At 27.9% G+C, this 21,584-nt stretch overlaps 2 protein-coding genes across 3 annotated transcripts; both read right to left on the bottom strand.

Annotated features, from left to right (window-relative positions):
• Window positions 1–1,162: 1,162 nt before the first annotated feature.
• LOC145840219 (2-oxoglutarate dehydrogenase complex component E1-like) lies at window positions 1,163–19,749 on the bottom strand. 2 transcript variants are annotated; one of them, XM_082947391.1, is made up of 19 exons: window positions 19,386–19,749; window positions 19,135–19,320; window positions 15,069–15,171; window positions 12,517–12,617; window positions 12,202–12,356; window positions 11,055–11,201; window positions 9,672–9,754; window positions 9,082–9,430; window positions 8,910–9,006; window positions 8,764–8,844; window positions 8,495–8,617; window positions 8,120–8,308; window positions 4,462–4,649; window positions 3,852–3,979; window positions 3,485–3,663; window positions 3,095–3,295; window positions 2,668–2,904; window positions 2,280–2,434; window positions 1,163–2,119 (listed from the first exon to the last, which is right to left on the bottom strand). In XM_082947391.1, exons 1-19 carry the CDS (start codon window positions 19,620–19,622, stop codon window positions 2,017–2,019), a joined length of 3,042 nt encoding a protein of 1,013 aa, XP_082803517.1. In that variant the 5' UTR covers window positions 19,623–19,749; the 3' UTR covers window positions 1,163–2,016. The 2 variants fall into 2 exon arrangements, with proteins under 2 accessions (XP_082803517.1, XP_082803516.1); XM_082947390.1 differs by lacking the exon at window positions 15,069–15,171 and adding an exon at window positions 13,830–13,953 and having other exon boundaries at window positions 1,164–2,119; window positions 19,386–19,747.
• LOC145840220 (NADH dehydrogenase [ubiquinone] 1 alpha subcomplex subunit 6-like) lies at window positions 19,642–20,218 on the bottom strand. The gene has a single exon (XM_082947392.1). The coding sequence runs from the start codon at window positions 20,192–20,194 to the stop codon at window positions 19,787–19,789; it is 408 nt and encodes a 135-aa protein (XP_082803518.1). The 5' UTR covers window positions 20,195–20,218; the 3' UTR covers window positions 19,642–19,786.
• Between the last annotated feature and the right edge of the window lie 1,366 nt (window positions 20,219–21,584).

The following is a 21,584-nucleotide window of genomic DNA, read 5'->3' as shown; positions in this document are numbered from 1 at the left end:
ATCTTCAAAATTAAGAGTTTCCAAAACTCATTTTCATAAACATCCCCACGAGATAAATTGAAAAAAGATTGCCCCATTTATTAAATATCGCCCTTTAACCGGTGAATTATTTTTCGCCTCCTTACTGGCTAACGACCCCTGAAAGTCAAAAACGCCCTGAAGGTGCCGCAACAACGCTGTTTTTATAGTTATAAAAATATACGCAAATAAGCTAGAAATAGTAGAAATAATAAAAAATACTAAGTTTTTCTAAACATCCTTTTGTAAAACTATTTTATTACAAGGAGGTACTTTCGTTTAAATCAGGGTTTCGAAAACTTTTTCATAAGGCTCTCTTTGAAGAAATAAAAAAGTTATGGCGCTCTCTCTCAAAAATATAATGCTAAATACGCCTAAAACACTTTTTCTTCATCAATTCTAGAATATCTTGTATAAGTTTTAAATTTTGACCTAATGCCCCCCTTTCCTTTTGCTGCTTATGGCCCACCAAATTTCTGAAATGGCTAATTTCAGATTTCAAAACTACCCTAAGACCTGTTTTTTGTTCCCCACCGTCTACTCCAGATATCTAACGTATTTTTTAAATTTCGGCCTCATGGCACCTTTACAACTCACACCACCTCCCCCCTTTTAGCAGTTTATGGCCACCTAAAATTTTGAAATGCCCACTTTAGAAAACCCTCGTTTAAATACTTAAGAAACAGCTTCTTTTTGTTTGTGCAATTTCGTGCAGTTGCAGTCAGGTGGTGCGATTTAAAAGTATCAATTTATAGTTCTATTTATTCTGTCTTAAGGTTTAAATATGTGCTTATAAGTTATATCATTGTTCAATTGTAGTTCTAGTCTAGTTTGCTGTAGTATTCAATCATTTTGCGCTTCGTGTTTTTAGTTCATAAAAAAAAAGTTTCTTCCACTTTTTATACTAATTTAAAATGTTTTTAACCTCTTCTACCCCCTCTTATCCTTAAGCAACCTCTTAGATTACGACAGAAGCAATACTGTCTGTCTTTAAAATTTTCTGTTTTAATAATAATAGTCTTTAAGAAATTCTGTTTTAAATAGTTCGTTCGAGCAGCTAAAATTTTACAACTACAATAAGCTTTTAACTAATATCTATGTTTAAAATTATATTAACAAAATATAGCACATATGTACTCATATTTTATTCATGCAAATCGAATCAAGAGTACTACTAAAAGCAAATTGATGAAGTTATTCAGACAAATACTCGCTTAATTGAGCGAAAAAAAAGTACCTATTAAAAAATTAAAAGTTCTTACTTTTTAACTAAATTGTAGAAAATGTCAGGGAAACAGGACTAAACTTATGAAAAAATATTGTTGGACAGAACTTAAGAACGAGTAAATAAATATTTTTCTACACAGTGGAAAAATATATCGTTTTCAAATGTAAAGAAATATTATCATAAAATCTTTTCATTGTTAACTATACAATTCAAAATAAATAAGCGAAACTTACCAAATTTTATCTATGATGCTCTTCAACGAAACTAATACTTTTCGGACTCAGTGACGTATAAAACGCAAAATGTTAGGACTAGGTAAATTTGTTATATTAAAGAGTATTACTTCAACTAGTGTCACCAAAAAAAAATTAACTAACAAAATTCTGAACTCAATAAATATAAAAAGGCGTCAATTTATCTAACATTTAAGGACTACATTTCTTATTGTGCATTATTATTTCTTAGTTTTAAAGACCGTAAGAAACTACTTAATTTACGGTTATTCACAAACTTCACTAAAAAGTAGTTCAATCAAATAGAGTTTTTAAACGAATTTGAGAAAATAAAATAAAAGTGAAGTACTATTTTGAAATTCACATAAACCTAGCCACTGTGCATTTTTATCACCGAAACGCTCTACTTTCAAACAAAACGAGATAATTGACAATAAATAAGAACGGTGGCAAACAAAAACAAATCGGCTGAAATTTCGTCGTTTTGTGAGGCACCGCTGGGATCCGATTTGCATACCGCTGGTCGTTGTGACGTCATTATAAGCCGTGGAAGGCGCTGTTGAAGATCTCGTCGATTTGTTCGGCGTGCAGAGCGACTGAGCCGGTTGCGGGTGCTGCTGCAGGGCTGCGGCCGGTGTAGCTGGTGAAAATATTTAATAATTATTTTTGTTAAACCCACACTTTATAACCCACTCATAAACCAAATGTAAGATGAATGCTTTTCTTTTGTAGCTGATTTATCATTAAAAAATATAATCGAACAAATTATTTTTTATTGTCAAAATCATAGTTGAACTAACTGCACACGACGGTTCCAGTCGCAAGAAACGCGGATCCTCGGTTTGCAGTAATCATAGTATCCCATGTTCTTCGGTTCTTCTTGCAGCCAGTGGATCTCGGCGTTGGGATACTTGTTCATTTCTTCTATGACCTGGTCGAATGGGAATGGCGCCACCTAGATTTTAGAACAAACTTATGGTACATAAATATAACTTTAGAATGAGACAAGTATAACTTTTTAAACTTTTAAAGTTTGTAGTAAGGATTTTCCAAAGCGCTGTTTTCACTCAATATATATACATGTATCTCCTTGAAGTGCCAAAAACACTTGTTTTTTATAATAACCAACTTGCTATTTTAAAAACCAATACTAATTTAAACCTATTATCATCATATATTAAAACAAACCTGTTCGATACGAGAGACAGCAACTTTATCGTCAAAGCCGCGATTGCTTCTCTCCTTGATGATGTCATAATAAACTTTTCCGCTGCAAAACATCAACTTCTTCACTCCATCCGCGTTGTTGCTGGCAGCACCACTTTCGGGGATTACCCTCTTGAATTCAGTGCCTGGAAGCATGTCGTCAAATGAAGATCTGGCCATCGGGTGACGCAACAGAGACTTTGGAGTGAAGATGATAAGCTGGAATAAAGAAAAATTATAAAATTATTCATTATCAGATTGACTATAGCTTTTATTTGACTTGCACTAATATTGCTTGAAAAATATCTTATAAAAAATAAAACATCTATGACTACTTAGTTTGAAAAAAGAATTACTTGAGTTTACTTTATTTATTTACAATCATACATGACTACAACAAAAAATTTACTGGTTTTCTGTAGGGGAGAGCTTGTTGCCTGCGGAGAATGTGGAACAAGTTAGCGGGTGTGGTGCAGTTTGCAATGATCCAGTTCGCCGACTGCAGCTGACGCAAATTGAAGTGGGGATCGTTGATGTCCGGCATCGAATCCGGATCGTCGTTTTGCATCTGGAGGAATCTTTCAGGTCTAGCTGAAGAATGCTCAGGTCCCTTAAATTCAAAAAAAATTATTAGTGATTGCTAAAAAATATTTTGGGTTTTTTGTACATGTTAAACATTTTAATTTCAAAAACAAGCCAACTTCGACAAATTCTAGAAAAAAAAAATTGTTTCATGCCATTTAAAGCTTTTAAAATCTTAAATTTCCAGTTTTGAATTATTACAGGTTTTTTTACCAACCATTCCTTCGTATCCGTGGGGCAAGAGCAGAACAAGACCGCTCTGCCTGATCCATTTAGCTTCACCGCTGGATATGAACTGATCTATGATGCACTGAGCTGTGTTGTTGAAATCTCCGAACTGTGCCTCCCAAATAACCAGTGATCGCGGGTTGGTCATTGAATAACCAAGCTCAAATCCTGTGTAGTTATGAGAATTTGGATATTAAAATTGACTTAATTTCAATAATACTATAGTATTTAGTTGTTTTAAAACAATTTTAAAATATAAATATAATTCTAAAATTGCATAAAAAATTTAAATGACGCAAATTCATACTCAAACGATAAAATATATACTAGTTTAGAAATGAAGAGCACAAACTAACCGAGGACAGCGTATTCGGAAAGTGAGCTGTTACAAACGACATACTTTGCTTGTTCTTCGCTCAAATTGTTCAAAGGCACGTATATTTTCTTATCTTCTTGTTGGTCATGCAAAACGTGGTGACGGTGACTGCAAGTTTATTATTTATTTTAATATTGTTGAAGATTGTTTCTTAATACATAAAAGTTCGAAGCTGTTTTAGGTGAAATTTGCTTTACCGTATATAAATAAATCTGAGAAAGATAGCAAAAGTAGTTATATTAAATTATATCAAGTTTTGTCCATCAAATTTCACTTTAGTACTAAATAAAATTAAAACAAACTCTATTTTTTATAACAGTAGCTAAAAAAATATTAATTATTACTTTAACGATACTACAAAATGTATGTTTTTAGAAAACTTTTAATAATATAAAAAATTTATAAAATATATTTTATTGTGTTATATGAAAAATGTCTTACTTAAATGAAAATAATTTATCAATTTTGTTTGTAACGTAAAAATCAATTTCTTGCAATAAATTATCAATTCATGTTAACTAGTACCAATTCTCGTGTTTTTTATTTATATACTATATCTACCAAAAAAAATGTAAAAAAACTCGACAAACCTGAAAGTACCTCTCTCAACGTCTTGCCCGCTCAATCTGACGTGGTTACCTTCCATCAGCAAGCTTCCAAAAGCGAGTGCTTCTCCCAAGGCCCAATCTATTTGGCGGTTTTCAATCATTTCCTTGCGCGCTTTGAACACTCGGGTCAATCCTCTGTGTACTTTTAGTTGGTTCTGGTCAGAAAAGACCTGCGGAAAATAAAAACAATTAAAATAAGCAATTACGTAATTAAGGCAAAATTGCGAGAAGCTTAGAAATATAAAATTTGCTTATACTGCTTAGAAATAACTTGTGAATAATATGTATTGTTTATTTAAAGCAGGGTTTCCCAAAGTGGGCGATATCGCCCCCCTGGGGGCGATTTTAGCAAGTCGGGGGGCGATAATTTGTAAGGGGGCGAAAGGGTGGGCGATAACTAATAAGGGGGCGAAAAGGGGGCGATTTTAAAATTTTGGGCTCTCATAAAATTTTTACTATAATCTTGATATTTTACTAATTTTAGCTTGCTATTTAAACATTTGACCCTGAGGTTAAACTTAAACAAAAAAGTTTATTTTGTTTATGTAAAATATAGAAAAAAATGAAGTGCTTATGACTCCTACTTATAAGTAAATTTCATATTTTCATTCATATAATTTCTTATATAACAATTACATAGATCATCGACGATCGAAATCCCTCTCACCATTTTAAAACCTGACATATATGTTATTTTGGATCATAAATGGTTTGTAAAAATCTATGTTATCTATTATTAACTGTCACATCATGATATATTCAATTTGTTTTTGATAAGTCACTAAGTTAGACTAAGAAATAAAACTAAACAGGGTTGCCAATTTACCTAAATCCTCAAAAAACCTGGAATTTGACAATTTAGGCAACAAAAAGTCTGGAATTTTAACATTTTAACACATTAATAGTAAAATTTCGATTTGACACTAAAATACTATTATTTAGATAAAAACATAGATCCCTTCGAGGCATATCTTTTTGAAGTAAACGACTTACAGAAAACCTTCTTAGACTTATAAACAGACCTTGAACTTAAAGTAAATTTTGCCAAAGAATGATAAAAAAGCTTTTGGACTTAACAAAAACTAAGGCAAAAGTATCAAATTATTTGAGAGGAATTTAGATTATTGTTTATAGCTTTTCCGTCTAGCTATGTTGTTGAGAATGCTTTCAGTTCAGTTATCAACATCTTGAGCAAAAGATCTAATCTAGATATTTGTAAAGTAGTTGACTTGAGGCTTTATTTTACTAATTGAGAGTCAGATTAGAAAAACATGCAAGCATTTATGAACCTCATCCTTCACGTTATATTAGACTTCAGTAGCAGACACTGTTTTATGAAAGTTTTTTCTATTTTATCTGATCTTTTACAATATTTTTTACTTAACCTGGTTTGTATCATATTTCAGTAATCTTTTAATAATAACACGCACTTATCAAGTTATTTATTCTACAAGAAGTTTGCATAATGCCTAATAAACATTAATTATGGTAGACTCACTCTTGAGTTCGCACTTTTTACCCAAAAAAGTGCAAATTTATATTTTCTTTAATCTAACTTAAATAAAGTCTATTACTGAATAAATATTACTGAAAAAAGTAAAATATAATTTTAGATAGCTTATATAGATCTATTTTTTAATGAATGTTTGTTTTATGTTTTAGTGGATTTCATGATTATTCATAAAATTATTGCCATATAGACTATTGAAGTTTGTCATTCTGTAAAAAAAAAGGTTTTAGTTCTTAAGTTTGTACTTTTTAATTTTGTTCAAAGTGCGAAATCAAGCGGAAGTCTACTGTATTTATTAAATGGTTTATGTTTTAAAGTTGTTAGTAGTTTTATTTTTATTTGGTTAATTTTGTAGTTTATATTTGTCGTTTTACATTACACTTAAAGTTTTTTATAGCATAGTGATTAAAAAAATTGTTTAAAAGACACTTATTTGAAAGATTTCTGTTTTTACTTGTTTAATCTGTATAAATTAATAAAAAAACTTGATAACCATTTAAGTTGTTATCTCAAAAAAGATTTTTTGGTTTTAAAAGAGTATAGATTTGAGGTCTCTATTTGAAATGACTTCAAGTTTTTTATGTAAAAAGTTATAAAACTCAATTTTATTTTCTAACTTGATTTATTATTGTTGAAAAATCTTTATCTTAAGGAATTTTAAACTATTAATTCAACTGTTTTTTTTTTGTTTTATCTTAATTCAAAATATATTAGCAATTAGAATGTATTGTTTATTTTAATAGTTTAAGACTAGCTTTTAATTTTTCACTATTTTGTTTTGTTAAAATATTATAGGCTAACAGCTAGAATTTTGTTTTTAAGTAGAATTAAATAAGCCACCAAAAAGACTGCTACAGTTACAAAACAAAATTTTAACCTAATAAAAAGTTTTTTTTTTATTTGATTACTTTCTGTTCACAGAATTAATTGTAAAATATTTGATTTTTTTTGAATATAAATTAAGAAAAATAAATTGTTAGAATTAAGGTTTAGATTCCTAAATGTTATTCCAAGTCAAATACTATTTAATGGTGTTCTACTACGAAACGTATAGTTTAAAAAGTTTAAAATTAAGTCTTTAACTTTACAACTAACTTGCTTATAATTTATCTTAGCATAAAAATTAATAATTTTACTGCATTAACTGAAGCTGTTGATGAAAACACTTTTAAAGTGAGATAATCAACCAGTCGGTCAATTTTCCTCAAACTAGACCAGAAATTATGTTTTAATATGTTTTTTATTATGTGTAAAATTCACTGTTTATTCTTTTATAGTTTTCTAATCTTGAAAGTAATTTTAGAATAATCCTTTTATAAAATAATTTAAGTATTTTTTGCGGCTTAAATAAGTTACTTAGTGTTAACTTCTAAATGTCCGAATTTCGTTATATGAGAGACTATTAGAATGCCTGTTTTCAGTTAAGTTTTCAGATGGGTAACTTACGGTTCAGATCCATTCAAATTTTGAACTGCTAAGTAACTTGAAAACTACTTGTGCAAAATAGATAAATTTAATTTTTTGATAATTAATATTTTGAAATACGCTTTGAATTTGATTTTCAGTCCAAAAAAGTTTTTCCTAGATCACAATAATACTAAATCATTTTATAACAACTTTGTTCGAGTTTCTTAATATTGTTATATGTTATTTTTTCAAATTAGGCAGCCCGCAATAACATTTTTTTGATGAGTTGATACTAAAAAAGATTTTTTAGTAAATATGAACTGCTGACTACAAAAGTTGTCCACCACTGACCTAAAAGTTTCATTAGTTTCAAAACAATTCATATTTAAACAAGATTAATAACAGATTACACGAGGCTTTTTAATAATTAAGTAATTTAATACACTTTACTTGGCTTTAAAGAGAATAACTGTAAATTAATTTCTCAAGCCCTGTAAACTACTTTGAACACAGCCCAAAAGTGCGTTCTTAAGAAGTACCACACTAAATTACATTTCGAACACTACTTTTCTGGCTAAAAAGTTTGTACTAAAGAGAAAAACTTCTTTGTAAAATCGTGGGGGGCAATTTTTTTTCAAATTTCTGAAAAGGGGGCGATTAAGTAAATGAGTTTGGGAAACCCTGATTTAAAGTATTAAACTGAGTTATAAAATCCAATCAAACCTCTCCGATATGTTTCAAAACGCTCTCTTCTGCACCTGTGTCTTTGCATTCGAGGTTGACTTTACCAGTTCTGTTGACAAAAAAGTTGTGCCAAGGAGAATCTAGCCAATTTCTGAAGTCGATTTGCTTGATTTCTGAAGAATCTTCTAATGCCGTTTCGCAAATTGTATCATACTCTTTTTCTCTTTTCTAAATAGCGCATTGTAAATTATTACTGTTTGTTTGAGGACGAAAAAGTTAAATTTTTGTTTCTAAATTAAAACAATATTTCATTAAACAAAATAAACTAAAATAAAATACTTTATCCATAAAAGCAGTAAATTTATGTATTTACTAACAATAATTAACAGATTTTCACACATAAAAATGACTTACGTCAATTTCTTTCTGGTCAACGAGGCCTTGTTCAAGCAGGTAATTGGTGTACATCTTGTACACATTGGGGTGGTTTCTTATTTTCTGGTACATGAGGGGCTGTGTGAACATCGGTTCGTCCATCTGTTAATAAAAAATACTTAGAACTCTTTCAAATATTATAGAAATAGAAGTTTGCCTTGAATATTTTTTCTTAAGTATGAAGTATTTGCTAAACTTCGGTTTTAATTTTAAAATAATTTAGCCTATGATGAGTTATGAAAACGAACTTCGTTGTGTCCGTTTCTCCTGTAGCACACAAGATCGATGACGACGTCTTTGTTGAACTTTGCTCTCCATTCTGCTGCCACCTGTTTACCAACAAAACAACGTGAGCTGTTTATACAAAAAACTTATTTGCACACCAATCAGTTACCTTGCAAACGTGAATGACCGCATCGACATCATCAGCGTTCACGTGGAAGATCGGAGCTCTCACGACCATCGCTACATCGGTACAGTACGGTGAAGACCTGGACAAAATAAAAAGTTTACAGCTCCCTACCTTGATCGCGTGTTTTTAACTTTCAAAACGTCTTCGCACAAACCTGGAACTTCTGGGGTCGGTGGTGAATCCGATCTGGTTGTTGGCGACGACGTGGATGGTGCCGTGGGTGGTGTAAGCCGGCAAATCGCTCAAGTGGAACGTTTCGTACACCACTCCCTGCCCGCTGAAGGCGGCGTCGCCGTGCAACAATATGGACATGGTCTTCTCGCCGGTGGCGTCGTCGCGGTAGAACTGCTCGGCCTTGGTCTTTCCCTGCACGACCGGGTCGACGGCTTCGAGGTGGGAGGGGTTGGCCACCAGCGAGAGGTTGATCGTCTTGTTGGTCGGGTGGTTGATGCGCTGGTGCGACATTCCCAGGTGATATTTCACGTCGCCGCTGCCCTCGTCGCCTGGTTGTTTTGTTTATTATTTATTTGTGTTTGTTTTATTTCCAGTTCAAATGAAAAGTTGTTCTAATGATAGAGGACTTGCAAAAAAAAAAGATTTGGCTTCATTTATTTTTTTTTTTTGATTTAGTACCCTTTTAAAGTTAAGTATACTTTTAGACAACATTTAAGTTATTTTTACTTTCTTTAAACAAAGCTTACTTATAGTTTTATACTTTTATTTATTTATAGTAAAACAAATAACCTGCTCTTAATTTACTGTCGAATTGACAAAAAATTTGGTCCAATTCTTTTCTGATTACATTTGCAAGCACATTAAGACGACCTCTGTGAAATAATAAATATTTAATAAAATGATAAAATCAAAAGTTTTTAAGTGATTTAAAATACCAAAAAATACTATTAGTACACTCAAATAACAATATTATTTAAACTTTGTAAAAACAAGTTAATTCTTAAAATTTAAGTATTAACTTTTTCGAATATTTCAGTATTTGACAATACCGCTAAAATTAGCTACATAGTAAGATTTTTTCACACAATTAGTTGTTGCGCAAGCAAAGCTTAAAGCTAGGCGTTTATTTATAGGTTAATAGCTTTGTTTAATACTATGACGTAACACTGTGGTCAAAAAGTAAGTTTTTCTTATACATATTTTTTTTATGTTTACTCAATTAGGGGTGTTTTACAACTCAGAGACAAGAGATGAAAATTAAATTGTTTTTTCAAACATTTAGGAAGGGTTACTTTAAACTTCTGTAAATCTACTACAGGGTTTCCCAAAGTGGGCCAAGTGGCCCTCTAGGGGGCCATGACAGATACTCAGGGGGCCATGAGGCCATAACTTGAAACTTACACTAGATATTCTTGAGTTGCAGATGAAGAGCAAAAAAAAAAAAAAAAAGGTCTAATGTGTATTTTATGGTAGTTTAGAAACTTATACTAGGTATTCTTGAGTTTCAGATGAAGAGCAAAAAAAAAAAAAAAAAGGTCTTATGTGTATATTATCGTAGTTTATGAGTGATCTATATGTAGAAGGGGGCCATTACTTTTTCAAACTCTTTAAAGGGGGCCATTAGCAAAAAAGTTTGGGAAACCCTGATCTACTATAATTATTAGTCGTACTTTTCAATTAGTTAAGTAGGTATCTTTAATTTTTTCAAGCACAATTAAGAGTTTTAATTGAATAAAATTTTGCAATTAAGCAAAACAAACACATCTATGAGTTAAAGTTTAATATTGAATATAAACATTTTTTTTCTTAATTACTGAATTTGGAACAAAAAGTTCAAGTTGACTATATAGTAGTCAGTTTTAGTAGTTTTATAAACGTAGAAGAATTTTTTTAAACAATATTGAAAATCAAAGACATTAAAAAAAATAGACTAAATTTATTTAAATTGGATTAAAAAACATTACATATGCAATGAAGGAAACAATACGAAGTAAAATCTAACGTATTAAAACAAATTCGAAATTTTTACGAACTAGTTAACTTATATTTTTAATAATAGAAAAAAATATTTTAAACTTGAAATATAATTTCAAAAATTGAATAATATTTCAAAAAAATATTTTGTAAATTTACAAGTCTAAACTTACTTAAAGAAAAGTTTGTAAAGCAAACCTGTGAGGCATTCCCATAACAAAAGAGTCAACACCATGACTGGATGAAGTGTCAATTATGGACTTGATACCGGGGATGAGCATCTCACAGCCTTCCAGCCCGAATCTCTTCGCACTTGTCCATTTGCGTGCCAGAAATTCTTCAAATCTTTAATTTTTTAATTAGCTAGTCAATTTTTGTTTCTAATGTTTAGATAATTTTGAAACAAGCATGTAGAAGTAAACATGAGCTTAAATAAACTTGTTTAGTTTTAAGATATTTTGAAAGTTTTTTTAGAGACAGAGACTATCCTGAAATATTATAATAAAAAAAACACAAATTTTTACACCTTTAAATCGACCAATGAAAACGACCCTAAAAACTTAAAAACAGTTCGACGAATGTATAAGCTTATCGAGAAAGCAAAAACATTTTTTTATTACTTCTTACGCTCTGTAGTAAATTTTTAATCAAACTTAGAGAAAATATAGTACATAATAACTAAGCATAGCGACCTTTGTACAAAACTGAAGTAAACATTGTTGTTAATGTTTTGACATATTATTGAACTTTAAAAATAATATTTAAAATAATTCAATGACACAGCTAATAACTACATACTTTTAAACTAATTTAACTTCACTATTTATGTAGCAGATTATTTTAAAAAACTAATAGTAGTAACTACTTTAATAAGTCATACAAATTGTCTGAGAAAATTATGAAAATACAGCTAGTTATATCTAACTGGAATAAAAGGTATATATTTACAAAACTTTAAATTATTACGTTTTAAATAAATAATAATCCTTAAATTTTTTTCTTTAACCATGAGCAAGGTTTACAAACTTTTTAATTAAAAATTTAAACTAAATTCAATAAACTGCAGTATTATTGCACTTATATCAAAAAAATTATAAGTAATTGAATTATGCTTAATATTTAGTAGGAGCCTTTATTCCTGAGTAACTTTAATATAAAACAAAATCTCAAAAACAAGTACCAGCAAAACAAAAACAACTTGAATTTATACTAGCAAAAAGTGTCTTTTTAATTTAACCGTAATGCATAACAACATAAAAGTAATTTTGTAAGTTATATATAACAAATAATTTCAGACAAACAAACTGGACCAAAATTTTTAAAATTATATAATAAATAAACTTACTTAAAAGATCTCAACAAACGTTTCCAAGCAAGTAACTTTTCATCAGTGGGTAAATTGAGACAATTTGGAGTTTCAAATTTTTGTCTTATCCAATCACATTGTTCAGAATTGTTAATAAACATGTATTCGACACCAATGCTCTTACAGTATGTATTCTGTAAAGCATTAATGCTCAGATAAAAAATAATAATTTTTAAGCATTGGCATACAAAACTGAATAAAATTTTATAATGATTTCATCAGTCTTTTTTTCATAGTACAAAAATATTAAGAACTTTGACAGCATTTTATTATTACATTCATTTGTAAACTAACTTCTAATCTGTTGATAATTTCCTTGAGAGGAAGAGCTTTTTCCTCACCACCAATGTAAGTCGTTTTTGGAAGTTGATAAACTTTTTCCATGTCTTCTTCACCTAAGTTTATTATTTTATTTATAATAAAGTACAAACTTGAAATTTTAATAAAATATTAAAAAAAATTAATTTCTGAAAACCGATTTTAATATATAAAAACCTTATTAAAATATTCATTTTTTAATTTAAAAAAGACTTTTAAAAACTTTTTTTTTTTGATTTGAAGTCAATTTAAGAAATTTTAAGTTGCTTGAAAAAGTTTTTAATTAAAAAACTTTACAAATCATTAAAAATTAAATTAACTTTATTAAAAAAACACTTACAATAGTTATAGATCAATAAACATGCAAAGTAAAAACAATTGCTACACTGTTTTTTAGGTACTAATGCGTATTATAAACATGCAAACTTATCATTCAACTACTAGTAAACTCATTTTGATTAAGTTTGATGACTTTCGTATATAACTTAGGAACAAACATATTGAAAAAAACTATAACATATATGAAATTTCAAAAATATTTTGTTACTTTTTAAATTATTAAAATTAATTGTTTTATTTAAATTATGCGTAACTTTATACGGAAGTTAAGTGTTGTTAAAATAGTATAAACTTTAAGTTTGGACTCTAAGTGAATTTAAATAAAAAAAAACTTAACAACAGTTGCTTAAATTATAAAGTGCAAATTACAACTATGAAAAATCATCTAAACTTTTGTATTCAAGAAATACTTGAATTTATGATTAATTTTCTAAATCGAAAAGGAACACCACAGTCAAGTACAACATTATACATGATATTTAACTAAAACTTTTGTCTAAAACGATCAAGAAATAATAAATAAAGGTAAAGCAAAATAATGCATTTACAACATAGACAATACAAAATTTAAATTAAATTATTTAGTATGTTATGTAAAGTTAAAAGTCTATTTTACTCTAAAAAAGCTTAAATATCCATGCATTTAAATTCACATAAAAACAAGAGTTTTTTGTGATTTTCATATAAAATCAAACAATTACAAAATAAAATTGAAATATCAAACCTTTAAATAGTATACTTTTTTAGCACTTTATATTTTATTTATAAGACACTAAAAAAACAACTAAAAAATACTTTAACACGTCTTTAATAATTATACCAAGCTAAACGATCAGAAAACAGAAATTTTGATAGTAAAAATGCAAGTTTTGCTAAAGTGTAGACGAAATCATGCTGAGAAAAAAGAGATAAACACGGACAACGGTGTACTACAGCAAATAATCAAGTACCAAAAGGGCTCGGCCTCCCCATGATAACGTCCATTTTACTTTTTAGCTTGTCCGAAACCGTGTTAATTAGCGGCTCTGTCTCTATTTTGAGCGGATCCAAGTCTGACAGTAGATGTCCTCTGATCTATTTGTCGGAGTTGAAGTCAGGTTGTTTTTATTTACAAAGTTATGTTGTTGTAAACTCAAGAACTACTTTTCTAATGTAAAAATTACCCATATGTAAATGCATAAATGTTAAATAAGGTTATGTAATATTATTATAAGGACAACTAAAAACTATGAATTTATAACATTTTCATTTGTATAGTAGATGTTTTATATAACTGAAATAATACTAAAACATTGGAGTTAAAACATAAGAAATGATAAGGTATGTACTCTTGCATAAATATATGTTATATAGGTTTAACAATGTATGAAATACTTAAATCATATTACACTTTAATTAAGGTCTGTGTAAGATTTTCCCACAAAATTATATTACATTATTTTAAAATAATGTACACTGCATTGGTTAAAGTTGTGTGTATAATTTATTAGACTGATACCATATACTTATAGAAAGCATGTACTGTAATTTCCATAAATCTTAATTATATCATAAAATACATATAAATAAAATGCTATTAAACTAAATAAGCAAAATAAACATTGCAACAGTTAAATATTTAAATAACAAACAACAGTTTCTGTTATATGACTTAAAACCAAAAACATTAAATTTGATACAATGAGTTTTCATCAGAGTATATCTATATACATATATATACATTATAAACATAGCTTATACTTCATTTGTTCTAACCGATCAAAGCCTTTAATAAAAAACAAGAGTACATTCACAAAACTGTATTATTTAAACAAAAACAAAGGAAAATTTAGTGTTAAAAGAGTAACCTAGACAGCTCTTGAACTGATAAGGCTATGTATTAAAAATATTAAGATTTAGTTAAATCAATTGGTAAAAAGCAAGTTATTTTATTTATAAAACAATGAGAGTAGGAAAAACTTAGTTAACATAAAGTTATACCAAAGCAATAAAAACTAATTTAAAGAAGGTAAACTTGTTTCATTTGGATTGTTTAATACTAGTTATCTAGTTAATGAAGCAAGCTAAAAGTTTAAGTAACGAAATCATTTAATCAATCATGCTCGAGTAATTAAATATGAATTCATGCAACTTAATTACTACCCAAGACATGAGGAAATATAAGTTATTTAAAAAAAACAGACAACTACCGAGATCGTAATTGCTCAATACGAGCTCAGCCGGCCTTTCGTCGTCTAAATCTGCGTTCAAAATACCGAGGGGGTCGAGGTTGGCCACATTGTGGCCGCGAATCTGTAGAATGCAACCTTGTAATGAGAAAGCGCTTGAAACCACAAACAAATAACATGTTATACATAAAGCAAAATGTGTAAGAGTAAGCGGTGTGATAAACTTTTATATGTTTATTCCTATAGAAAAATAGTTTAAAAAATTATTTCCATCGGCATAAACTGAGTTGCCTTTCTTTGAGTAAAAAACTAATTGTGTTTTTATTAATTAGGTTATTTAAAAAACTGCATCTTTGTTGTAATTATTTTCAAAGCTAATACCATGATTTTTACTTTTTTTTTTCACACAGTGCAGGACTTTTAATACTTATGCTTGTTAAGATAAAACAATGATGTTTTTCTCAGAAACTTTAAAAATTTAAAGTCAAATGTTTTTAGCATCTTTTAATTTAACCATCTAAACTAGTAAATACTTTGACCTGCCACAACTTATAACCACAGTTTTTGATTCAAACTCTTGTTTTATCTGATTTTGTTAATTTGACACAAGCGCTACTTATTTTATCAAAAATCTAAGAATAATATTAAATAAATTTAAATAATGATTGCTACAAAGCCAGTAACTTGAAAAATTAATTATTTTTTAGAAACTAAAAACATTAAAAAAATTGAATACAATCATAATAATTTTAATTTTTTATTAACAACATTGAGTAAATGTTACTCAAAAGAAAATCTAAACATATCCTAATGTTTTTACAAAATTAATAACTATGTCAATAAATGGAAGTTTAAAATTCTTTTTAAACTATCCTGACAAAATAGCAGCCTTGAATAAACTTAAAACACCACTTGTTAAAAAACTAATATAAAAAAGTATAAAATATAGCTATAGTTATATATTACAAATTATATAGTTATACATATGTTAGTTTATTTAAAAAGTGTATTTTATATAAAATTAAAATTTATTTGTGCAATACAAATAAAAACAATAATTCAAGCTTAGAAAAAAACTAAAACATACTAATTTTAATTTAATAATAAAACATTCACATTTTATAATATTTGATTGAAGCGTAACCATATTACAAATAATCAAAATTTTTCTAAATTGAGGGAGCTAAACTAAACTTCGAATAAAAATTTTCAATTTAAAACTATACAAGCTTTGTGTGTTTATTTAAAAAGTTAAAATATCAAGTAGAAACAAAACTTTGAGGTTGTCCTTAATAAAGTTATTCTTTATTTTGTAGTCTAGTTAAATTCTAACAGTAAAAAATTTTAAATTTAAATAATATCATTTTAATTGACAACTTATTCTTTGAAATAATTATTGAGTTTGGAATAGTTTAAAAAAATAACATTGACTCTTATTTGAAAGCTCATAATATACTATAATTTTTTTTTCGTAACAATAAAAAGTTGAATCAATGTTAGAGAAATACTAATTTTAGTGGAAAGTATTAAAAACTAATACTAGGTAACTTTTATTTTTTTCAAACTTTTTTAGAGTTTAAAAAAAGATACTAAAAACTTATCTTCTCTAAATTTCTTAAGCGATTAAGCTCAACTTTTTAGGAAATGTTCCTTGCATTAAGGACAGAATCATATTGAAACAATTAAACATGCTCTTAATTAAATAACTAATGGTAAAATATAAAAAATAATCATAATACTTTTTAAACTTTCATATATTTTTATTAACATTATATTATAAATTGATCAAAAATTCTTCAACATGGGTGGTTCAATATTAAGTTAAGTAATTTTGAGAATTGTTGAGGAAGATATATTTTTAAAGAAATAGTCTTTTTTAGCCTTTTAACTTGGGCCGTCCGTAATAAAACTTTTGAACTCTTAAGTTTGTACCCTTAAATCTCGAATATAATTTTAATTTAAAAAGGTATAAAGCAACTGCTAGCTAGGTCAAAGATCTTTAAAATAATATCAGCTTTTAAATATGTGCCTAACTCCCTCTATGCCTTTAACATACATCTACAAGTTATAATATTCTTTATCACTATAGCTTACAAAAAAAACATAACAAAAATGTTACTTTTATACTTTTAAAAAGTATTTTTTTCAATTTGTTAGAAGTCTCTATAAACTTAATTTGATCACAATAATGTTAAAACACACTACAAATTTAAACTCATGCAGAAAATAGAAAGATTTTTAAGTTTAAGCAATGGTAAAAGAATGAAGAAATTAAGGTTACATGACAATTCAAATTCGGACGACTCAAATTCGGACAATTCAAATTCTTAAAAAAATATCTCAAAGACTATATCTCAATAAGTTATATAAATTAATTAAAAATTACATATGTAGATCTTATTAATATCTAACAAGTCACTTTTCCAATTTTTTCTTTTCGCAAAATTTTAATATTTTTCAAGATATTTGAAAACTACTAAAAATAACTATGTTTTTTACTTAATTTAAGCCATATTTCAAAAAACATTTAATGTTTTGCAAAAAGAAAAAAAAAATAGATTGTAGATATTAATATGACCTACATATGTATTATTTATATTGACAAATATAAATTACATTTTTATTTGTGGCCTTTTAAATTTTTTTTTAAGAATTTGAACTGTCCGAATTTGAATTGTTCGAATTTGAATAGTCGAGCACCCAGAAACAAAATACTATAAAAAACTAATTTAGCTACTAACTAATTAAACTTATATATTTTTAAAGTTTTCTTCAAATAATTGTTAATGTAACTTATCACAAACAGTTCAACAACTTTGTGTGCTAGCAAGTTTAACCAAGTATATTCGTTTAATTGTTATAGAAGTTTAACTAACTAGCAAGTCTAATTAAAATTTTTGATTCTTAAATATGTATTATTAAATTCAAGATTATATATCAAAGTTTACACTAACAGTAGTCATCTAAATTAAATCTATTACTCAAGTTAACTAAAAGCACACTAAATATAGAATATCACATTAAGTATACTTTTTGAAGAAATTGAAGTAGTTATAAACCTATACTTTATTAAACTAATAACCTTATGAAAAACAAAAGTAGCTTAAATGATTTTTTTTTTAATTATTTCATAATAAATTAAAAGTTAACTTTCAACCAGTGTTAAAGCAAAAAAGCTTAGAGTTATATACTACTTCTCAACTATTTATTTTAAACTTAAAAAACTAAAACAGACATCTGAAGTTTTGTGATTTTAAAAAACTCTAAAACAATTTTTACACTGTGAAGTTTATATATCAGAATTAATATTCTTTCTTTGAGGCAAAATAGCTAGCCAGAGTGACCAAAAACTAGACTGAACTAAGCCAAGCTAGCCTGAGTTTATGAGAAAACAGAAACATAAATTAATAAGAGACTAAAAATAAAAAAATTTTAATCATGCTTAAATACCTAATATACAAAAATACTTGATAAAACACAATTTTTAAAGAATAAAATATTTTAGTCAAAATAACGAGCCTGAGATTTAATAAAATATCCAAACTAGTCTGATTTAGCCTGAGTTTTAGAAAAAAGTGTAAATTAGTCGGAGTTTCTCTAATTAGCCTGACTTTGCGGCAACCCTGGTATATATAGAATATAATTGGAAAGAATAATTGAATTGTCTAGTTTGTAAATATATTTATATGCAAATATTTTAAATAACTATAAAGGAAGGTTGAAGTTTAAGGCTTTTGTCAGGTTTTAGGTTTATGAGTTTTATTTAAATGTTAAACTTATCTACTCATATAAGTAAATTCTAAAATTATGAAACTGTTCAATATGATGGTTAATAAGAAAATAATAATTTAGTGTATAAATCAAATATTGTTAAACTAGTTATTTTAATTAATAAAATAATTAAACTGAGTATAAGTTTACTTTTTTAACAAATTTAAAAAACATTAGTCTAACCCATTTATAAATTTATTTTAAAGTATTTTTACTTGTAATTTAAACTACTAATGTAACATATTTAATAAAACCGTAAAAATTATAAACTTATATATGTTTTCATTTATCAAAAACTATCTAGGCATTATCATACCTGGTATCCTCTAATTAAAGCTTGCACAGACAAATGTTCTTTCACAAGAGCGTCTACATTGCCACTTGAAGGTGCTGACACAGATGGCAGCTCTGATGGCATCACTCCGCCTAATGCAGGCGGCCTCTGATGAGCTGCACCTGGTGGTGATCCTGCATTCACAGACTTGAAGAAAGCGTGCCAGGACTGTTGAAAATTTATGCAAAATTTTAAAAACAAAAAAATAAAATATTTAATTTTTTCTGACTTACTTTGTGAACACTTGAGGGGTCTTCCAACCAACTTTCATACATTTCTTCCACGTACACAGAACTGGTTCCACTGAGAAATGGTTCAGCTTTTGCTGCAGCTGCTACAGCAGCAGCTTGCAGGTTTTTAGGACTGGAATCTGCATACCTTCTCACTACATTTCTAACTGTCTGTGTTTTACACGACCGCTGCAAGCCAGACAGCACCTTTGCTGATTGGGAAGCAAGTCTAATTAACATATTCTGTTGGTTAAATTTTGGGTATTTAAAATTATAAATATCATTTATTTATTTGAAAAGACTTGAATAATTATCATATGTTTTAAATATGCAAAACAACTATTTTATGAACTTGGAATACAAACTTAAATACTATTTAAACAACATATTAGTATAAACATATTTTAGTGTTTTTGAGTAAGAAATTTTCCCATAAAAGTAGTAGGTTTTTCAATGTCAGTTGGCTTTCCAAAAAACTCTCTCATGTGGCAAGACTGCTTCCAATGCTGTAATGTTTCTTGCAAGTCCATCTGACTTTTTACTATAAGCAAATCCACCACTCTAACATCTCTTACATGTGAGTTTTTGTAAAACTCTTCTCTAATTCTGTTTTGTACTTGCTTCTGATTGAAGGGCAACCTGTACATGGCAATGATGTCTGGCACTGAACGAATCCACTGCTTGTACAATCCTCTTACATTTCTTTGTGCCTCCAGGCGGTTTGATGACGTTATTGGCTTGACGGGAACTCGCTTGTGAAGTTGTTGAGCCAAGGCTGCAGAGCCTTTTGTTGTCCTTACAAGATTAGACATTCAATTTTTTATATTTAATACATCTATCTTTTAAAAATTTGTATCAATTAATTATTACTAGGTCAATGTATGATCAAATTCCATATGTATATATTATACACATACTTGAAAAAAAAATATTATTTACTATTTATAGTAAATGAATTGTTTAATAGTTTGTATTTATTTTCACTTAAATTTTTACTTGTTTAAACAGGGTTGCCACTGTCTTGAGTAATCCTGAGTTTTTTTTGAATTGTTTTATTTTGATTTTTCAAAATCAAAAAAAATCAACAGTTTTTCAACAAAATTAGCTATGAAATCGTAAAACATTGAAATTAATTTAACTAAATCTCATTACAAATGTAGAAAAAAAAATAGTCTGAGATTTTAAGAAATCTTAAAACTATCTTGAGTTTTTCACAAAAAATAAACTGAGTCATTGTAAGATTTTTAAAAAAAGCTCAACTAGCCAAGTTATCCTCAGGTTTTCAAAAGTTTTAAAGTGTCATGAGTTATCATGAATATTCGTAGAATATCTATGTATGGCAACTCTAAACTATTATTTTTTTACAACTTACAAAGCTCAACATAAAAAACTTAGTGCTATCTAATATAAATTTTGTTTTCTAGCTATACAATGGTATAGTATTTTTTATTAATGTCTTTTTGGGAAAATTTTTTTAAACATAGGTCACTATAGACCAAAACTTTTACTAACTTATTATTGTGCAGACTTTAGTTGTTGATAAACTAAAAACTAATGCTAAGATTAAAGAAATATTTAAATAGACCAGTTAAACTCGTTGAAGAATATAATTACAAACTTTAATTAAGTTTAAGGGCATAGAGGAGTTAATCACTTTTTCACAATTTGATCTTATTTTTTAGAGTTTTAACTTAGCTACAGATGCTTTTTACACATTTTAAAAGTTCAAAATATCTTTTTATATATAACTGGTCAAAGTCAGAGGCAACAATATGTTCCTTATGGGAGGCGCAAACTAAAATAACAAAAAAATTGTTGCACTAAAAGTCTATCTTCTCCTACATGATTTCAGATAACTACCTCAATCTTTCAGAAAATGTTCCTTGCAATATTTAAAAACTAAAAAAGTTAAAAAAAATAAACAAAAAAGTTTTTTTGTCATAAATTTTTTTTTTTTAATTTTTTAAATTTTGTTCAGACAGAATTTTTGCACTGAACTTCACAAAACAAATAATAGGGAAATCATATTGCACACTTTTATTTGAGCTTCATAATTTTCTCACACTTTGTGGTTTTTATTGTTGAGATTTTAGCCTTGTAGTGTTCTCCAAATGGCATGTCACCAAGGGTTTTTTTTATTCGTTTAAAGGATAGTTTTTTTGTTTATTTTATTTTTGGATAATTAAAAACTTAATATTAATG

Source organism: Thalia democratica, chromosome 7, assembly GCF_965202585.1.
Source record: "Thalia democratica chromosome 7, ktThaDemo2.hap1.1, whole genome shotgun sequence".
Taxonomy (NCBI): Eukaryota; Metazoa; Chordata; class Thaliacea; order Salpida; family Salpidae; genus Thalia; species Thalia democratica.
The sequence above is the reverse complement of the archived record's forward strand: the minus strand, read 5'-3'. Positions and strand labels throughout refer to the sequence as shown.